Raw genomic sequence first — 20,555 nt, forward strand, 5'->3', positions numbered from 1 at the left:
TCTTCGGGTGTTGTAGAAAACTTGCCGTCAAAGGAGGAGGAACCAAACCAGAGATATAGACAGTGTCAGGGAGCATCTTTAGGATTGAGTGAGGCGAGCTAGGAGATAAACACTGATGCGACAATCAAGGTTAAAGTGCCAGATCCAGGCCAAGGCCATTTGATTCAGAAAGAAATTGATCAACCAGCAACACCCACTGAGTCGGGATATGGGGATGACATCTGTCTGCCCTCACTGAGTCATCCTATTTTTAACCCAGGTTTACCAGGTATCCAAGGTAATTGTGTGAATTCGGTTTTGGTTACTAATGATGATTGTGCTATCCTTGTAGACACTACAACCGAGAACCATTTTCATAGAGAGCCTCAAAATACTATAGGTGCCTAGACTGTCGGGGGAGATAGGGATGTGGTGGGGGAGGTTGCAACAACTGATGTTGATGATGGCAGGAAAACAAGGATGGAAGAAGATAGAGAGAAAGAAGTTGAGGATCAGGGGGAGGTTGAATTTGATGAGGAGTTAATGCTAAGGAAGTGGGCTGAGAAATTGGGGATGAAAATTTCGCATTTAGGCCCAGACAAGTCTCAGAAGAACGGGCTGATTGAAAAGGAAAAACTAGACAAGAGGCGGGTAAGGGATTTGAAAAAACAGAGAGGAGGGTGTGGTAAGAGGGTGAGGGGTGGTGGGTTAGGTGGAAGGACAGGATGAAGATTTAAGACAAGTTGGGGTAAATGCTGTGATGATGATATGAAGATCTTAAGGTGGAATGTTAGAGGGTAGCTAAAAGAAGAATTGTAAAGGAAGTGTTAAGGAGAGAAAAAACCAGATGTGGTGATGTTTCAAGAGTCTAAGGCACAAGAGATTGATAGGTGGGTAAGAACTGTTTGGGGAGGTAGAGACATAGGTTGGACAATGGCCCCGTCGTGTAGTGCATCAGGAGGAATAGTCACTATGGAATGAGAATATGGCGGAATGTTTGGAGGAACTAATAGGCAGGTTCTCATTGTCGCTAAAATTGCAGAATTTGGATGATAGTTTTAATTGGGTGTTGATGAATGTTTATGGGCCTAATTCGTATAGGGAAAGGAATGAGATGTGGGAAGAATTGGTAGATGTGAGAGGTTTGTGGCAAGGCCCGTGGTGCTTGGGGGGGGGGGGGATTTTAATGTGATCAGACAAACTGCCGAATTGAACAATCCGAGATAAAGGATAACCACTAGTATGAAAAGATTTAATAATTTTATAAACACATTTGAACTTAAGGAAATCGGGACTAGACAATATATACCTGGACTAATTGTTAGGAGAACCCAATGTGCTCAAAGCTGGATAGGTTTCTTGTGTCTTTGGACTGGGAGGAACATTGGAGTAACATGGTGGACAGGATGCTGCCCAGGGTCACCTCAAATCACTGGCCGATATGTATTGGACAAGGGTTGAATAGCAAAGGGCCGACGCCTTTTAGATTTGAGAATATGTGGTTAACGGTCCTAGAGGTTATGCGTAAGGTTGAGGAGTGGTGGAAGGAAGATAACCCTCAAGTTATATGGGAAGGGATTAGATTCCGAATGAAGCTTCGGAAAAGCAAAAATCAAGGAGTGGAATATGAAAAAGTTCGAGAGGATAGAAGAGAGGAAGGCTTTTTTTACAAACAGGATTGAAGAATTAAATAAAAATGAGGTATCTGGCTCATTGGGTGTAGGGGAAAGAGATGAGAGATTTAATTTAAGAAAAGAGTTAGATTCTACACACCTTAGAGAAGAAATGACTTAGAGGCAGAAATCAAGAGTGCGCTGAATCAAAGAAGGGGATGGGAATACAAAATATTTTCACATGGTTGCGAATGGGAGAAAAAGGAAGAATTTGATCTCTATGTTAGAATTGGAGGGTCGCACTTTAACTAATCATGACGAGATTGTAGAGACTTTAGTGGATCATTTTAAATCAATCTTAAGAAGGCCTATCTCAGAAAGATGGAAGAAAGAAGGTTTTGATTGGCCAGTCCTAGAAGCTGTCGTTAGTAGGAGCCTGGAGAGAAATTTTGAATTAGATGAGATGAAGGAAGCAGTTTTTTCCATGGACCACTTTAAAGCTCTCGGGCCCGATGGATTCACTATAACTTTCTACCATGATTGTTGGGAATGGCTAAAGGATGATCTAATGTGAGTCTTTGTGGAGCTTTATGATAAAGGGATTGTCAGTAAAGGGGTAAATGCCACTTTTATTGCGTTGGTTACCAAGAAATTTGGTGCCTACCACCCCAAAAGTCCTTGCAAAAGTCCTCTCTATTCGGTTAAAAAAGGCCCTCATGTCAATCATATCTCATTTTCAAGGGGCCTTCATGCAAGATAGACAAATTTCAGATCAAATACTCATTACCAATGAGTGTGTGGAGGATTTCAAGGTAGCAAGAAGGAAGGGCATTGTGTGTAAGTTGGATTTAGAGAAAACCTATGACTTGGTGGATTGGGAGTTCTTAGTTGAAGCTTTGAGGAAGTGTGGTTTTAGGGCAAGATGGTGTAAATGGATTAAAGGATGTCTTCAATTTTCCCATTTTTTGGTGTTGGTGAATGGTGCAGTTAAGAACTTCTTTAATGCACTAAGATGTGTGAGACAAGGGGACCCTTTGTCCCCTTTCCTTTTCACCATTTTAGTTGAGATCTTTAGCAAATTGATCTCAAAGGTAGCGGAGGTAGGATTGTTAAGGGGTTGAAAAGTAGGTAGGGGGAGGGTAGTGGTAACTCATCTACAATTTGCGGATGACATCATTATCTTCTATGAGGTTGGTGATGAGTTAGGGGCAAGAAAACTGAGAATGTTGGTAAAAATCTTTGAAAAAGTGACAAATCTAAGAGTGAATCTCCACAAGAGCAAGGTGGTAGAGATCAATTTAGCATCAGAAGAGATTAATGTTTGGGCCGAGGAACTAAGATGTTTAAGTAGTGAGTGGCCACTCAAGTATTTAGGGCTCCCCCTTGGTGCAAATCCTAAAAGCATAGATTTTTAGAATCCAGTTGTGGAGAGGTTTGAAAAGAATCTTGCGATGTGGAAGAGGAATTATATCTCTTTGGGGGGAAGGATTACTCTTATCAAGTCTACCCTAGAAAACCTTCCAGTTTACTACCTCTCAATGTTTAGTTTGCCTCAAGCTGTGAGAAAGAAATTAGAGAGAATAATGAGGGATTTCTTGTGGGAACTGAGAGAAAAGAAGAAAGATCATTTAGTAAGATGGGATCTTGTAACTAGGAGGAAACAATTTGAAGGATTGGGGTTATGAAGGTTGAAGGAAAAGAATGAGGCTCTACTAGGAAAGTGGTTATGGAGGTTCCCATAAGAAACAGATAGGATGTGGCACAAAATTGTGACTAGTATTCATGGGCTCTCTGAAAATGGTTGGGATGTTGGGGTGTCTTACTGGGCTTCCAGTGCTTCACCGTGGAAAGCGATTCACAAACTCCTCCCATTGTTCTTCAATCATGTCAGGTTTGATCTCAACTCAGGTAATAAAGTCAAATTTTGGGAAGATGTTTAGGTGGGTGACTCTTCTTTAAAGACTTCATTCCCTTCAGTTTTTGCTCTGTCTTGCTTTAAAGGAAAACCGGTTACTGATTTCCTGTCCCCCTCTCCCTCACAATTTGGGTATACTTGGAACCTAGGTCTCCGCAGAAATGTGCGTGACTCAGAGTTGGATTTGGTGTTTGTTATTATTTAGTTGCTTGATGGGATTTTTTAGATTCTACCAAGTAAGACACTAGAATTTGGATTCTGAACCACCTTGGTGAGTTTAGTTGTGCGTCCTTCTTCAAAGCTTTGACTTCTTTTCAACCTGGGGTCCATTATCCATTCCGTGAAATCTGGTGTCGCCCTATTCCCCCTAAAGTGGGTGCCTTTTGTTAGAAAGTTTACCATGGTGCAATTAACACCTGTGATCTGATGCAGAGGAGGAGGTCTGACTGGTGCCTTTCACCTAATTGGTGTTGTTTGTGTGAATCTAATGGTGAAACTGCTCTTCGTATTTTTGTTTCATATCCTATAGCTACCAGCATATGAGAGTGGTTCTTTTTTCTCTTTGGTTGCAGGTGGGATACCCTGGTGAGCCTGGGGAGAAAACCTTATAGAGATGCACATGGGCAGCAGTACTTTGGATGTTATGGGAGGAAAAAAATCTGAGGATTTTTTAAGGGAAGAAAAGGTGCAAGGATTTATTGATAGAGAGGATTATGTTAAAAGTGACTTCATGGGTAAAATCGATGGAGTCATTCTCAAACTTTACTATGAATCATATAATCAGGAACTGGAGGGTTGTAGCTTCCTCGTCATCTGCTAAAAAGAAGGTAGTAAGAAGTTGGAATCCTCCTGAAGCGGGATTCCTCAAATTAAACTTTGATGGGAGCAATTTTGGCAACCCGGGCATGGCTGGTATTGGTGGGGTCATTAGAGATGACAGGGAGAATGTAATGGGGTAGTTTTCCGGCCCTATTGGGTGGGGAGACTCCATTACAGCTGAACTAAAAGCTCTAGTTTTTGGAATACAAAAGGCCTCGGAAATAGGTGCAAGGAAGTTGGTTGTAGAAGGCGACTCCAAAGTGGTGATAACCGGCTGAAGCAGGATGGAAAGGCTCCATGGGCATTCAGAAATGAGATTAAGAAAATTAATCACTCCACAAAGGATATAAAGGTTTTATTTCAGTAGACTCCAAGAGCAGCAAATGGGTTTGCGGATCAGCTAGCAAAGCAAGGGGCTAACAGGGAATATTATTTTTGGGCTCTATTGTAAGTCTACAAAGCAAATTTTAGGTGAAATGTCTTTGGACATTGGGGTAGCCGAGGCTACTCATTCTCTGTACTAATATTCTCTTTCTTATTAAAATCATTTTCACTGATAAAAAAAATAAAAAGTTTGATGGTAGCGATGAAAGAAATTCGGGTCCTCCAGGCAATGGCGGTGTTTTTAGAAATGATGAAAGAAAAGTTATTGTTTTCTACTCGGGTCCAATTGGGGTAAGTGACTCCTTAAGTGCTCAAATATTGGTTGTCATGGAGGGAATCCAAAAAGGCCAAGGAGCTGAATATCAATAGGCTGTCAATGGAGGGGATACAAAGTTATAAATTGATTTCAAAAAGAAGAGATTGGATGGTGGGACCATATTATTATGAAAAAAAGAAGTATTATGTGACTTTTACAAGGAATGGAAGTGACTTCTCAATGGGTGAGAAGAGATGCTAATTCGTCTGATTCAATTATTAATAAAAAAAGTTGTTAAGAATGTGGCATTGAAGACCTGTCATTCGAGCAGAATAAGAACATTCCTCCCTGCGGAAAGAATGTTCTCTTGACGACACTTTCTTTTCTTAGTTCATATTTTCTGAATTCTCATTCTTAAATTCCAGTCTTACTGAAAACTAGATTGCCCAATTTCTTTGACGATTGGTTCAGTTGTTAAGGTCTCTAATTGGTTGTGGCGGAGACTTTGGGATCGAATCAGGGGCCTTCATGCATGGGATCCCTCAACCAAATGCAGCCTCAGGAACGCCAGACTCAACTTTTGTCATGTATATAAAATTTCAACTAGCAGAAAGTACGATTATAAAGGGACCATGGCCATCGTAATATCGAGTTCGGATTCTTCACAGAATCCTCACACCCATCTCATGACACTTTGCAGCTGATCTGATGTAATATCTCCCATTCATTCATGGGGAGATGTTCCCAATCCACGGCTGTGAGGTGGGTGAGTACCATAACTTACCAGCCACATGTCATGCACCTTTCTTTCCATGTAAGATGGCTGTGTTTGGTTTGAAGGTAGGGAAAGAGAGATGGCACCTTTCTTCCCAATCCACGGCTATACAAACCTTGTATGGGTTTCTCCACATTTCCCTGACGTTTTCCTTCAAACCAAACACAGCCTAAGTGAAAATGGCAGTAGGTACCGTATATCACCGGCCACAAGGCTACCTGTTTGCTGTTCATTTTATTCAATTCCGTCGTCGAACATGTTAATGCAAAGATTATATGATTTTACCAACAACACAGTCCGTGCATCGAAAAAGGGAGGGACGACATACAAGTGTTAGAATCCAATTCCTAATTAATTTAATGCAAACAAGTAACTGCTGAGCTTGAAGAGGTTAGTTCGTTAACAACAGCCTCCACGCTCTTCACGTAGTAATGTGATGTGATGATACTCATGCTATTGCTACATACACTCACTAATATAATACAAAGCGGTTGTTCACCCGGTTTTCTGTCACTGAGTGGGTTGGAGTTGGACGTGTGGGCAGGGTCTATATGGCTCTCCATTTGTCCATAAATTCTTAAATTCACCTCTCTTCTTCCCCAGAGTGAAAAATGTGCCTGCATTGCAATTTGCATAAGGAAGATTCAGATTAGAGAAGACGAAAAGAGAACTCAACTCAAACAACAGAAGCCCTTCTATGTCACCCACCAAGTGTGAAAGGAACAATGTAAAGTAGAGCTGGCTGGCCATGTCCATCCATCAAGTTTAAAGCAACATACGTGATAAGGAGACCTGCAAATTTCATGCAACACAATGGTTATTTTGGGAGAATGGCTGCTAATCAATCATGAAACTTAAAGAAAGCTTGCATCAAATCAAATGCCAAAGCAGAATGTATACTTTCATATTTTATCCAATTTCCATTTTAAGCAAAATCTGTCTAGAACTAATGGGCAACTTCTCATCCCCCTTGGTTAGAAAATGTTTAACTGGAGTTATGGTTGTGCCATACATATACATACACATCGTAAGGTCTGATTTTTAAAAACAAGCTGACCTGGACAATTGAATTAGTTGACCTGGAACTAAGATACTTGTATGATTCTGTTCAACTGCAAATGATTAGTGCTCCAAACAATTGATGCAATTGATTGGCCCCAGCTGGTTTCTAGAAAACACCATACCTACTGGATGGATCATTTCAAACCATCTAGGTCAGTCTCAGACAAAGGGGAAAAAGGAAGGAAACATGATGAACCCCATCATTCCTCTTATTAAACAGATTGTGCTTCAGAGAAATCAGAATGTAAACATAAATCCATTAATTTTTAATTTAATCCAACTTCGTACTTATACTTCACATTCAATCAAGTTCCCTGTTCATCTTATGGTTCATTGCCTGCACAGTGCAGACTATGGTGAATATCGGGCTAACACTTTTGGTCTTGTTTATGCTGCTGCATGCAGCACATTGAAAGGAGATATGGTAGATGCAGCAGTCCCTGTAACAGCCTAAGCGAGGAGACTGGTAAGGATAGGAATGAGCATGACGATTACACCATTCGGTATCTACTTAACCTTGTTTTGTACTTTTGTCATTCCCATCTGATACCAATACACTGATAAAAAAGCTTTGCTCCATGCAAATGGCTGCTCAACGATTCATAATCCAAGCATTTGACCTGCTTGCTTGAACAATTTGAGCTCCACTCCAGGTTACAAAACATTGTCAAACCAACTCCATCTGTGTTTCTAATATATGATATGGTTGCAGGTTCCCAACAATATCCCATTTATTTTCTGGTCTTTCCCCCTCCCCTCTTATTAGTAAATGTTAAAAGTGGGGCATTTAGAAGGCTCTTACCTAAACCATAAGCCACCATCGCCCAAAGGAAGTATCCAGTTCGAAGATTCTTCTTTGCTAACCAATCATACCTACAAGTTACCCATAATTGATATGATAACCAATTAGTACATTGCCAAATCAACATAATCTTTTTTGGGTTCAACATAATCTTTCTTTTGATTTGTTTAAAACAAATAGAATTACAATGAAGCATTTCAGCAAATATAATAAAAATATGCTACAGAAAGAGGCCAGAGCAAATGGAATCATTCATAATATGCAGAAAGTGCGAAGGGAGTGCATAGAGTAGAGTTGCTTAAGGTGACAGCACTCTACAAAACCCTAATAGGATTAGCATTTCTCATGCAAGGAGTGTTTTCTTACTTCAAAACCCAACCAATGCCTCTCAACCTTGTGAAATGCAGAAAATATAAGACATTATGTCTAAATAACAAATACAACTCTACAAGTTTGCAGCACCTAAAAGGTAGAATAAAGGTAAAAATGGCTTCAGAGTTTTAAGTTTAACCTCAATGAAAAAGCTATTAGCAATCCTGGTAAGAGAATGTCACCAAATCCGATAATGCTGTAACCACCCCAAGGATCGAACATTCGAGGAATTTTCAGTAACATTGGAATACCATCTTCACCACTTTTGTCACCCCGGGCTACCTACAAAGAGCAGAGTCGAAATATATACATCTCACTCACAATTGAAATATAAAACAATAGCAAATATGTAGCGAACTGTAGAATCAAGTTCAAAATATAACTTACCACTATCATTACACTTTCATGGAACCACTTCTTAGAAACAAACACCCAGAAAATATCATACATGAATGCACAACTTAGAAGCACTGTGCCCACCTGATCTCATTAAGAAGCATTAGAAATCAGTCAAACTGAATTACCAAAAATATCAATGACCTAATAAAACAGTATGTCTGGAACTCCAGATACTAAGCAAATGTTCTTAAGAGACATGCCACAAGCACTACAATGATTAACACAAACATTTGCAACGAAGTATATTGCTGGAAGCATACCACATGACCTTTACCAAACTTGAGGTCCAACCTGAGTTTTCAGGACCAGGCTCAGCTTAAAGCCCAAAACCCCAACCCAATCCATGCAAAAGCTTGAATTGGCCGGGCCTGCCCAAGTTGTAGTCCTATGTACTGATATGGTAAAGACATGTATGATAGAAATGGTGAATAGGATGTAAAACCAAGATGAGGCCACTTAAACTCCATCTTACGGAAATGATCAGGGTTAAGCCTGTACCATACCTCTTTAGTATATATGAGTTAACTAGACATCTAGAGACAGTTTTTTTTTTTTCTTTTACTTTTCTTTAATGGCAGTCTCAAATAATATAGAGGTAATGCAAATTTGAAACTCTGGAGAGATGCTTTAGAACCAAAAGATTTCATGATAAGCTGGATCCGAATAGAATATATGGAATGTATTTTAGTAATAAAATGTGTGACTTACGGTAAGAGTTAGACCAGCTAGATCTTATAATTCTCCTGCTGATTCTTTAGATTGGCAAGGAGTAGTAGACAGACTTTTACCCTTTAGAGTAAAAGTTTTTACCAGTTACTGATAAAAAAACAGTTAAACTAACTATGAAATAAAATGATCATCTCCAACAGTTAAGCTTGATTATTTTTTGATAAAAACAATTAGGCTTAATTATTCATAAGGAGAATTAGATTATCATTAATTAGTGCAAGGTAGATAAGACTTTCTATGGTATTATGTGGACACTAACCAACCAAACCAACAGAAAATTTCTTAGGCCCCATGCTTACCTGGATACGGCAAGGAAACAGACTGGATAACTATCATACAGAATTTATACTAAAAATTGAAGTATCTGACATGATAAAGCACCCTTGTACAACTATCTGCCTATCTGGGTACTATAGCTCTAAACCAGTGGTGCTGTATGAAATGAATGTTGGGAAATAAAAAACAATTTACAACGTATAATGGATGTTGGGCAATAAAAACAATGTATATATTGAATAAACTAAGTCAAGATGAGAATGTTGAGAGTAGAACGAATGCCAAAACTATGAAAGATAAAACTAGAAACAAATCCATTTGTAAAATTTGGAGGAATTGGCCAGCTAGCTAGATGTTCATCTATAAGGAATAGGGTATTGGCAAGTTGGCTACCCCCTCCTGGAGGTTCTTTGAAGCTGAATTTTGAGGGGAGCAGTCAAGACAACCCAGGTTCCTCTGAAATGGGAGGTGCTTTGAGAAATGAATTTGGTGAGGTCATATTCTTTTACTTGGGTCCTTTGGGGATTGGGGACTCCACTGTGGAAGAATTATTAGCTGCCTTACAAGGGGTGAAGTTTGCAAATCAGTTAGGAGTGGAGCAACTTTTGATTGAAAGGGACTCCAAGGTGTAGGGTGGTTGAAGAACCCAGAGCAAGCTGTGTGGTGTATAAGAATGAAATCAAGAAATTTAAATGGCTGACATGAAATATGCATGTGAGAATACAGTGAGCAGGGAGATCAGCAAATGCACTGGTTGATTTTCTTTCTTTTTTTTTTTTTTTGAAAATTACCCTGGTTGATTGGTTGGCGAAGCAAGGGGCAAGAAGGGAACAATTGTTTTGGGTTCTGCTGTAATTTGTTATTTACTCTTTTTTGTAATGTAATCTATTAGGGAGAGGCTGCAGCTCGCGCCTCTCCAAGGGATGCTTGTATCAGTTTTAAATCTCTGAATTAATAAAATTCATCATTTCTTATCCAAAAAAAAAAATAGAGATAGTCCCACTAACCAACAATACGTTAGAATGTCAACTAAGATGATCTCATAATATACGTCAAATTCAATGATTGCATTAAGGAATAAATACATTTTGAAGACTCTGAAAGGGCAAGGTGAATGCTAGAAAGGGCACAAAAAATAATGGGACGAGACATGAGGAAATGTGATTAACATATTGCCTAGATGAAGTAGAATCATAAAGTAAGATTCAATAACAATAGGTCTTATTTGAGTTAGATTTTGAAATACCAAAATTGTCATCACTAAAATTATACAAGGATGAAAGAATTAATATTGAGGATATCCCACATCATTCACACTACAATGAAAACCTAAGGTCACCGGGCCCTATATCCTACCTTGTGTTGAAGTATTTTCCCAAATGATGTTAGCCATACAAAATCTCATATACACACAAACAAAGCTTTTTTTTTTTTTTTAAATATGAAGCAAGGGCTTTAAGTTAAAATTTGTCCAATAGATTGTGGATGGAGAAACATGTGAGCCTCTGGGCCTGTAATCATTGTTGCCACATGAAGGTTTCCTTGGTCGTTTATACTACTATAAATGACTCAATTACAAACCTACAAGGCCATGACAACTATTGAATCATTTGCTCAATTCAAACCATTCACTGCATAGGGGACAATCTTCTTAAGTCAAGGGTTCACTCACCACACCACGCCAGTCCTATGGCCCATCTACTATTGGAGTTTTCTGTGGATGATATGAGCTGTCTGAAGTTTCATATGGAAGACACATGGGTTGTGTTTAGACTCTGGTAAATGCCCCAACGACACAAAAAAGCATGTAGATGTTTACGTTTATATCTGTTTTCATATGTTTGCATCGGGCTCTAATTTGTGCAACTAAATTGAAGTTGTTAGATTCAAAGAAATCTAAATAATAACCATGCAGACATGATATGCTGTCACAGAGTAATATCCAATGAAAGAAAAGTTGAGTCTACATTATTACCTTGAGGTTAGGTACACGGACAATTTGAAGAACTGTAATTATCAATGCAATACCCTGAACAAAAAAGAATTCAAAAAAAGGGGGATGTAAGATAAAATAATATTATTCAGTGCTAAGGCCATGAATAAAATGATTCTAATTGTATAAACATAAATTTCAACTTTCAAAAGCAAGTATATAAGGAGGATTTTGCATTCTTTGCCAAAGTAGTATGTTTTATCTATCCCAGAAATATGTTCAGTATTTCCATGGGAACTCCAGGAATATGTATTACAAAATGAGAGAATAAGAATACAAAGATGATCAATTCCCCTTACAAGAATATCTTGGCCTATCCATGCAAAGGAGATGCGCCGATACACAGCCCAAACAACAGCAAATGCTATGCAGAATGGACAAACAGCTATTGTAAGGTAAGAAACAGCTCCAAAGAAGGGTACTTTAACAAATGATTCTCCAGCATGTTTGAACCACCTGAAAATATATCTAGTCAAAACCAAAGATTCAAAGAACTTCATGGAAGTTGAAAAACAAAGAGATACCTCCAATAAGTTAAAGTTAATCAATCAAACCTATATGATGTGATGGAGAATACACATAAAGAACATGCTTTTTTGTCATATTTATTAGTTACCTGCCTTTTCCTTTTCATTCTTTTTCCTTTGTCGAAAACATAAAAAGAAAATCAAAGATATAGGAATCTACTACTGTTTACAATTATCAAGAAATTCACATGAAGTCCTTATGAGCTGTTTGCTTCTGATGTTGTACATGGTAACTCACTCCTTTCTTGTCTAGGAAAATCTCCTTATGTTATTAAGAAAAAAAAATCAGTTTAGTATATCAGAGATTGTTCTTAAAGTATAAAGAGCTTTGGCATGTTCTATAAATTCCATTAAAATTCAGAAAAATCAAATGTTGCACATACTTCCATATGGAATGGATGATTCTTCTTTTTATTCCCCCACCCCAGCAAATTTTATATGGCTACCAGCATGATAATAACTACTTGAAACAAAACTTCCCAAGCATAAAAATTGAGTCTTTTGACTATTTCACCAAACCTCATGAATAGGGCACATGACAAGCCAAGTTCCCAGAAGAAAATCAGGAGATGAGTAGAGTAGGATGATGCAATAGGGCTGGAACGAACTATCACGAGAGAGAGAGAGAGAGGGAGGGAGGGAGGGAAGGTGGAGGAAGAGAAAAGAGAGAGAAATCCCAAGGAATCACTCCAAGGGTCCTAGAATCACTCTAGGTTTGTAGGAATCACCATACAACAAACTTGCAAGAGAGTAGGGGTGTAAATGGATCGAATCCAATTAGAAAATCCGATATCTGAATTTGATTTGATATCCAACGGATATTGAAAAATAATATTCGAATTCGAATCTGGTTAAATATTCGAATATTCAATTCAATTCGAATTTGACAAATTAATTATTTTAGGTAATTAATAAATATATAAAATAAATATTTTTTATATAAATATATAGACTATTTAAATAATTTAATTATTTTATAAAAATTATATAAAACATTTAAATATTTTATATATTATATATAAGATTAAATAATCGGTCAAATTCGGATTTTATCGAATCAAATCAGGTCATATCCAAATTCGATTCGATTATGTCGAATCTCTAATTCGAAATCAGATTTTCAAATACCATTGAGACCCCTACAAAAGAGCTTTAAAGAAATCTTCATTAGCTTTAAAAGGAAGAGAATACATCTATTTATAGATTGACTTGTGCGGCCCGGAATACTGTTCACCATAATTACAAAAAAAGCCACTCCTTGTCTTGTGCATGAAGAAACATAATAACTTTCTACCTACTAATGCAAATAAACTGAAAATTGAAGAGAACTACTAAGCTAGAGGAACAAGATGCTATAGCCCAAGCCCACATGGGGCTGGCCAAAATGACGAAAATACCTTTGACCAGATCAGTCCAAGTCCCAAGAGTCTCTTCCATGCCAAATCAGAACCTGTTTGTTGGCCTTCTTCTTATTAGAATAGGTCTTATAATGCCTGGACCGATCCCCATCGTCTCCCCTTGGCTTGAAAGAATTCGGCTCTGGCAAGTTAAAGGCATGATATTGCACATAAAGTTTGGGATTAAGATGATACAAGTCTTTGGCTGTAACCCACGAACATTCTGAAAGAGATAGATTCTTCCACTTTACAAGAAAATTTTGACAAAGCCCGCTTGCTGTAGAAATCAACTTCTCATCAAGGATGTCTTCAAGCACATCAGTAGGTGGAACCAAAGGCAGCTTAAGCAATGAGACTGTGGGACAACCACTATGGCCATGATATGCACTTAGGTCTTCAACATTGAAGATTGGGCTAATTCCCATGTCGCTTGGCATCTCCAGGACATAGGCATTAGAATTGATTTTCTTAGTGATATTGTAGGGACCTGCACTCTTGGAGTGAAGCTTCTTATAAAAGCCCTTAGGAAAGCGTTCAATACATACATGCACCATATTCATATCATCCTCCTCAATATCAGCTAGGTGCCTATGCAAATCAGCTTTGGCTTTGTATGCATCATAGCTAAGAGCAATCTTGTGTCTAACTTCATCATGGATTTCTCTCATGTGGCAAGCAAAGCCTTTGGCCTCTATGCTAGTCATGGCGTCTTGTGGCAAAGACACTAAATCAATAATCCTCTTAGGCTGAATTCCAATAACTATCTCGAAGGGACTTCTTCCAGTTGACCTGTTGACTGAATTGTTGTAAGCAAATTCAGCCATAGGTAGGATGAGATCCCACCTGGAAGTATGGTTACCAACTAAGCAATGTAGCAAATCACCAAGGCTCCTACTAACTACCTTAGTTTGGCCATCAGTCTGTGGATGAAAAGAAGATGAAAACTTCGGTTTTGTATTGAGAAGTTTCCAAAGTGTCTTCCAAAAATAACTCATAAACTTAGCATCGCAATCAGAAACAATAGTAACAGGAACACCATGTAAACGAACAATTTCCCTAAAGAATAGGTTTGCCACATGTGAGGCATTGAATGTCTTAATGCAAGGAATAAAGTGGACCATTTTTGAGAACTTGTCTACCTCAACATAACTTACTGTCTTGGGCAGACCTAGGACAAAATCCATAGAGAAATCTTGCCAAGGCTCATGTGGAATTGGTAAAGGGGTGTACAACCTTGCATTTTTCTTTCTCCCTTTTGCCAATTGACAAATTCTACACTGTTTGATCACATGTTCAACATGAGCCTTAAGGCTAGGCCAATAAAAGCGATTTCTACCATAGCAATGGTCTTGTCTCAACCAAAACGCCCAAGAATTCCACCTACATATAACTCCCATATAACATAATGGATAGAAAAGCCAGGATATTCAAATTGCTGTCTAGCTTGTAAAGAACCATAAATGATGCTGAAATCCTTGCAACCAACATAATCTTGCTTCAATTGATCGAACCCCACATCTTGTACAGACATAGAATGAAGTATATACACCACTTGGCTCAATGCATCAGCTACTTGGTTCTTGGCACCAGCTGTATGCTTAATCACAAAGTTATATTTTGCTAAAAATTCAGCCCATTTCTGATGTTGACTACTAAGATACTTATGGGATTTGAGATATTTGAGTGCCTCATGATCTGAATACAAAACAAACTCTTGGGAAATTAAATAATGACACCAATGTCAAAGACATTGCACAACAGCACAAAATTCCTTGTCGTATGTGGAATTTTTTGTTTAGCTTCATTAAGATTTTCACTATGAAAAACTATAGGATGTCCTTGCATAAGCAAACCACCTATTCCAACTTGGGAAGCATCACAAAACACTTCAAAGATTTTTGAAAAGTTGGGCAATTGTAATGCTAGGGTCTCAGTCATCCTTTGCTTGATAGTTTCAAAGGCTTTAGTTGCAGCCTTAGATCAAACAAATTCCTCATTTTCATAGCTTTTGTAATTGGTGTCATAATAGTGTTGAAATTCCTTATGAAACGCCTGTAAAAAGTAGCTAATCCATGAAAGCTTCTCACTTCATGAATGTTAGTGGGGGTGGGCCAATCAAGGTTTCATAATTCTACAAACTCTGTCTTGATCTCATCTCCTTAATGGCAGTCCTTAGTGGGTGGTTCACATGTTGACCAGCAAGGTTATTGGTGTTAGAACCCTCTGCTTCAGCTCCTCCAGGTGGAAAACTAATGTTTTTCACTTCTTGGCCTTTCATCAACATTTTGACTTGAGCTTCTAGGGTGGTGATTAATAAGTGCAAGCAACAACTCTTCTTTAGCTTGTTCACTTAATCTTCCTCTCATCATCTCATGTTTCTCCCATGGTAATGAGTCATTTGAAACCTAATGCTCTGATACCAAATTGATGCAATAGGGCTGGAACAAACTATCACAAGAGAGAGAGAGAGAGAGAGAGAGAGAAGAGGGAGAAATCCCAACGCATCATTCCAAAGGTCATAGATAGAATCACTCTAGAGTTTGTAGGAATCACTCCATATAGCAAACTTGCAAGACAACTCTAAAGAAATCTTCATTAGCTTCAAAAGGAAGAGAATACATCTATTTATAGAGTGACTTGTGCGGACCAGAATTCTGTTCACCATAATTACAAAAAAGCCACTCCTTGTCTTGTGTACTACTACGCTAGAGGAACAAGATGCTATAGACCAAGCCCACATGAGACTAGTCAAAATGAGGAAAATACCCCTGGCCAAATCAGTCCAAGTCCCAAGAGTCTTCTCCATGCCAAATCAGAACCTGTTTGTTGGCCTTCTTCTTATGAGAACAGGTCTTATAATGCCTGGACTGATCCCCATCACATGATAAGCATGTAGAATGGAATAGAAAGAACAACTATGGTATTTGGAAAACAAATGAAGCTCGCTCACAACAAAATCAAATTCTAATTAGGTGATGCATTCAAATCCTCTACCAATACAAGCATAAATCATGGCTTCATCAGGAATGGGAGAAGGAACTGATTTAGTAGTTTAGCATCTAATATGAAGTCTTCTAAAGCAGAAAAAATTATGCAAAACGGGAGAGAACTGGAATGAACAATTATACCTTGACAATAAAGCCACCAAGCAAGTTTGCAGGCCCTGCAAGAACAAGAAGCAAAAGGGTTTAATTACAGTTTTGAGACAGTAAATGCATAAATCAATATTGAAGAACTGAAGTCTGATATTTCCAGTGGTCAACCCTAAAGCCATGTAGGAAACCTTCAAGTCTAAGTATATTTTTTGTAAACAAAACCAAACAGATACAAGTCCAAGGTGCATATGCATGGATCTATAAAATATGAAATGAAAGAAGGACAAACACACCTCTACTCCACCGATGCAAAATAGGACCACCAATAGCTCAACAAACCAGAAAGACATAAGTCTGTAAAGTAAAACTAAGAAGCAAGAAGCAATCACAACAAAAAGGACGGCTGATGTTGTGTTGATATCCACCACACCACTAGCACCTGGGGCTTCTACATTTACAAATTCATCTGAAGCATCCTACATGAGGAAAAATCAATTCATCTATCAAACCTACAAATCATCAAAGTTATCCACAAGATTCGGGAAAAAATAGAATAAACCCCTTGGGTATGAATGTATCAAGTAAGCTTCTAAATAAAGGATCGAAGAAAAAATAACCTTTAACAATTTGTCTTGTTCAATAGCTGCTTCTCTGGCACTCCATGCAGACCAATATGACGCACACAAGATGGTTCCAACTGCCATCAGCCATAAAAATACTTCTGCTATATCCACCAGTGGACGTTGTGGAGAATACAACTGCACAGCAACTGAAGAAAAATCATGGAACTTTAGCAAGAGGTTTAGCAACCAACAGCAGAAGGAGAAAACTGATGGAAGACTAAATATAGGGCCAAGAAAATGTGTATATCAAGGAGCAACTTCTTTCACCTCAACCAGGGTAAATGAAAGTTCACCTGAGGAATTCTTCTTAAAACTTGTTTCCAGTATTACACCAGCATCTTGTGGGAGCATGACTGCAGGAATGTGTATATCAAGGTCTGTTTCTTTGGGATCACAAACCATCTTGAATAGCTCTGCAGGATGAAACAGAAAGATACATCAACTAGCAGAAGAAGTTATGAGAACTGGTAATGTAGCAGAGCTCTTGTTATTTTGAGATAACAGCTAAGCTATAATTACATTTCTTTTCAATTTAGACTGTCAAGGCTCTGATTTTGTTTTGCAAATAGCTTTATTACAATAGAAAATTTTCAACCAACAAAAATGTAACAGCAGAGTTAACTAAACCATCTATACTGACAACAACAGCCAAATAGAGTCTTAACCTATTTTTAGTAAATCGTGTTTTGGGGGGCATCTTCCAATCCTTTTCTTTTGTTCAATTTATATTCTGTGATCTGTATCAATAGGGAAATGGTTAAGTGTGAATCTTTATCTCCACCAGTAGTTAAAAGTTATTCCATCAGCTCCTTTGTGATATTAATTCCATGAAGATAATAATAATGTGACAATCCAAATCTACATCTGCCCCTTTAAATATATAAACTAAGAAAACTTTATTTAACAACAACAAAATATTGGGATGGCTTAGTAAAAGCATATGAATCTAAAACCAGGAAAATAAAAAGGATAATATACACACCTTTTTTGTTATTTATGATAAGGATGGCTGAAGCACCAGCAGCTTGTGCAACATTTGCCTTTTTTGTGAATGTGCAATTACCTCGGTGCACAAGGATGACATCTCCAATAAGCTAGAAAAGAAAATGGCACTCTAAATTATAACCTTTTTATGCCACAATAAATCTTAGTGTTCATCATATAGAAGGATGCATGCCTTGCCAATTGGAGAAGAGAATAAAATAAAAGGAAAACCTTATTTTTGGGTTGGCTGCAACAATCAGGAGGGTCAGAAAGGGAAAGCTTAGTCTGGTTAGCATGTTTCTCCTTTGACTCCATGGTAGTGCCAAACCGAGCACCAACTCCGACAAACTCATTTCCTTCCTTTCCATCCACCCAAGTTTGGACTTTCACCTACCAAGCATCAAATGTCATTAACAAAGAGATGAGGGAGTAATAGTATAATAAAAAGAATGAGAAACACATAAGCAAAATGAGTCGATGTGGATCCACATGGAAACCAAAGGATACTTGATGAGAACCAAAAGGACCTAATATAATAAGCTACAATGCAATCAGAAATCAATTACAAGCCTATTGACTTACAATTGCTCATCTAATTATGGTACAAAGAGGGTTGAAGGACATTTCGGCAGAAAACAAAACGAAAACACTTGCAAGTGGTCTAGAACACTAGGAGGAAGATTCTCCTCGAACTTGGAACTTCTGATACACCGCCATCCATCCCCGAAGGCCCGAAGATGGAAGAATATTTTAAGAAAAAAAACCAAGACAACAAAGGCAGCAACAAATATAACCTGAAGAATACCAATTGCCCAACATAAAAAGAAGAAAAAATAAAATAAAACAATAGAGGTTTTAAATTCAGCAAGTTTGTCGCCACTCTGTACGAAGTAAAAATACCAGTTAAAACATCAAGCTCCAAGCAGATCGCAGAAAAAAAAGAAGCATCAACAACTAGTGAGAAATACCAACCAAAGTACGAAGAGGGAAATCAGAACCCCAAATTCCGCTGTACTCCCCACCACAAATAAAAGGAATGAAAGGAAAAAAAAAAACAAGAAGAGTATTTTCACATCAAATAGCACCAAATTAAAGAAGAAGAGATCGAACCACGTTCGCATTTTTCTAGTACTATTGTCATCCTTACTTTCTCCTACGCCTCAATTAGAGAAGCCGAAGAAGAAAGAAAAAGCATTCAGAACAGGAAATACAAAAATAAACCAAACAGATGCAAATAAGAAAAGGACACAGTTGAGAAACCAAAGCAATAATGACTGCTTGAAAGATAAAAAAAAAAAAACATGAAACAGCATAAAAATTACCAGAACGAAATTGTTCGAGCAACCGGGCTTCTTGGGCGCCTCATCGTCTTGATGCACGATATCCCCTGCAATTACCGAAGCAGGAGTCCAAAGCAGAACCACTGCAGAGAAGCAAGTCACCCAGAAGAAAACTCTCTGTAAATCCATATGGCATCCAAACGCCTCTCAGATTAAAAGCAAGTCACCCAGAAGAGTTCGGTTTGGTGTTCCTTCCTGGAATCTAATAGAAAGAAAGAAAAAGAAGAAGATTAAGCAAAACCAGTGTTTTTTGAGTCGTACGATAGACTTTTTCCGTTCTCTCTCTGTCTTCATTTGTTGTTTTCTTTTCTTGCCCATTTTTTTTGTTTAATAATTAAAATTAATTGATGCTGTGTGTGCTGTTGTTATAAGCATGACCGGCTACAACCCGTGAAGGCATCCTCCGTACATCCGTAGAATTGAAAAGTGGAACAAAACCGCGGGTCTACCTGCTTTTTGCAGTTACATTGCAGAGTCCCTTTTTTTTTAATTTTTATTTATTTTTAAAATTTATAATTTATAAATATAAGTGAAGTCATGCACATGGTGTGTTGTGAAATAAGAAGGCCCACATGCCACATGACCCTTGAAATGGGTGTGAGGGGCCGGTGGGCCAACTGTTGGGCACGGACGGTGAACTGTGCACTGGCCCAACATTCCGATCTATAATCGGATTCGGAGGCCCTGAACCCGATAAGATTTGTTTTGCAAATGAAGGATAACGGGTTTGATGCTCATCTCGTTCAACTTCCTTGGTAAGTTGGTAATGGTTCCTTTTTCTTAGGTTGAGTTGAGAGGATAAAATTTTATCTTATTCTATTTCTAATTGTCTGTGTGTAGACACACTCACACACTATGTGGTCAAGGTTGAGTTTTATTATGTGCTTTGTCGTTTGGCCTGGTGTCTCATGTCTGGAACTTTTTTAGGGTAAAAGATTTAAACTTCACCTACACCTGACGTTCACGCTAAATAATAAGACCTTCCCTCTCTTTTTAACAAAAAAAATGGATTAAGACGTCTAAATCATAAATCAATTAATCAAATTGATGGATTTAGTTTTGGTTTAGTATGAGTTTTAGTTAATGTAGAAAATATTTATTTATAATATATGTTATAAACGTAAAAACTGAAGAAGTCAATCGGTCAATTGATTAACCGGTAGTACCCATCCGATTAACCATGAACACCGCCACCTCCCTTGTAAATTGCATTAG

At 38.1% G+C, this 20,555-nt stretch overlaps 1 protein-coding gene across 1 annotated transcript; it reads right to left on the reverse strand.

The window, feature by feature from the left end:
* Positions 1-6,072: 6,072 nt before the first annotated feature.
* LOC104596041 (signal peptide peptidase-like 4) lies at positions 6,073-19,660 on the reverse strand. Its single transcript, XM_010257027.3, has 14 exons — positions 19,323-19,660; positions 18,232-18,390; positions 17,999-18,110; positions 17,310-17,429; positions 17,011-17,162; positions 16,687-16,869; positions 16,427-16,461; positions 11,674-11,830; positions 11,357-11,410; positions 8,365-8,457; positions 8,117-8,259; positions 7,606-7,676; positions 6,450-6,533; positions 6,073-6,358 (listed from the first exon to the last, which is right to left on the reverse strand). Exons 1-14 carry the CDS (start codon positions 19,467-19,469, stop codon positions 6,252-6,254), a joined length of 1,617 nt encoding a protein of 538 aa, XP_010255329.1. The 5' UTR covers positions 19,470-19,660; the 3' UTR covers positions 6,073-6,251.
* Positions 19,661-20,555: the final 895 nt, after the last annotated feature.

The sequence above is a fragment of the Nelumbo nucifera genome, chromosome 1 (genome assembly GCF_055504915.1).
Source record: "Nelumbo nucifera cultivar China Antique chromosome 1, China Antique-T2T, whole genome shotgun sequence".
Classification (NCBI taxonomy): domain Eukaryota; kingdom Viridiplantae; phylum Streptophyta; class Magnoliopsida; order Proteales; family Nelumbonaceae; genus Nelumbo; species Nelumbo nucifera.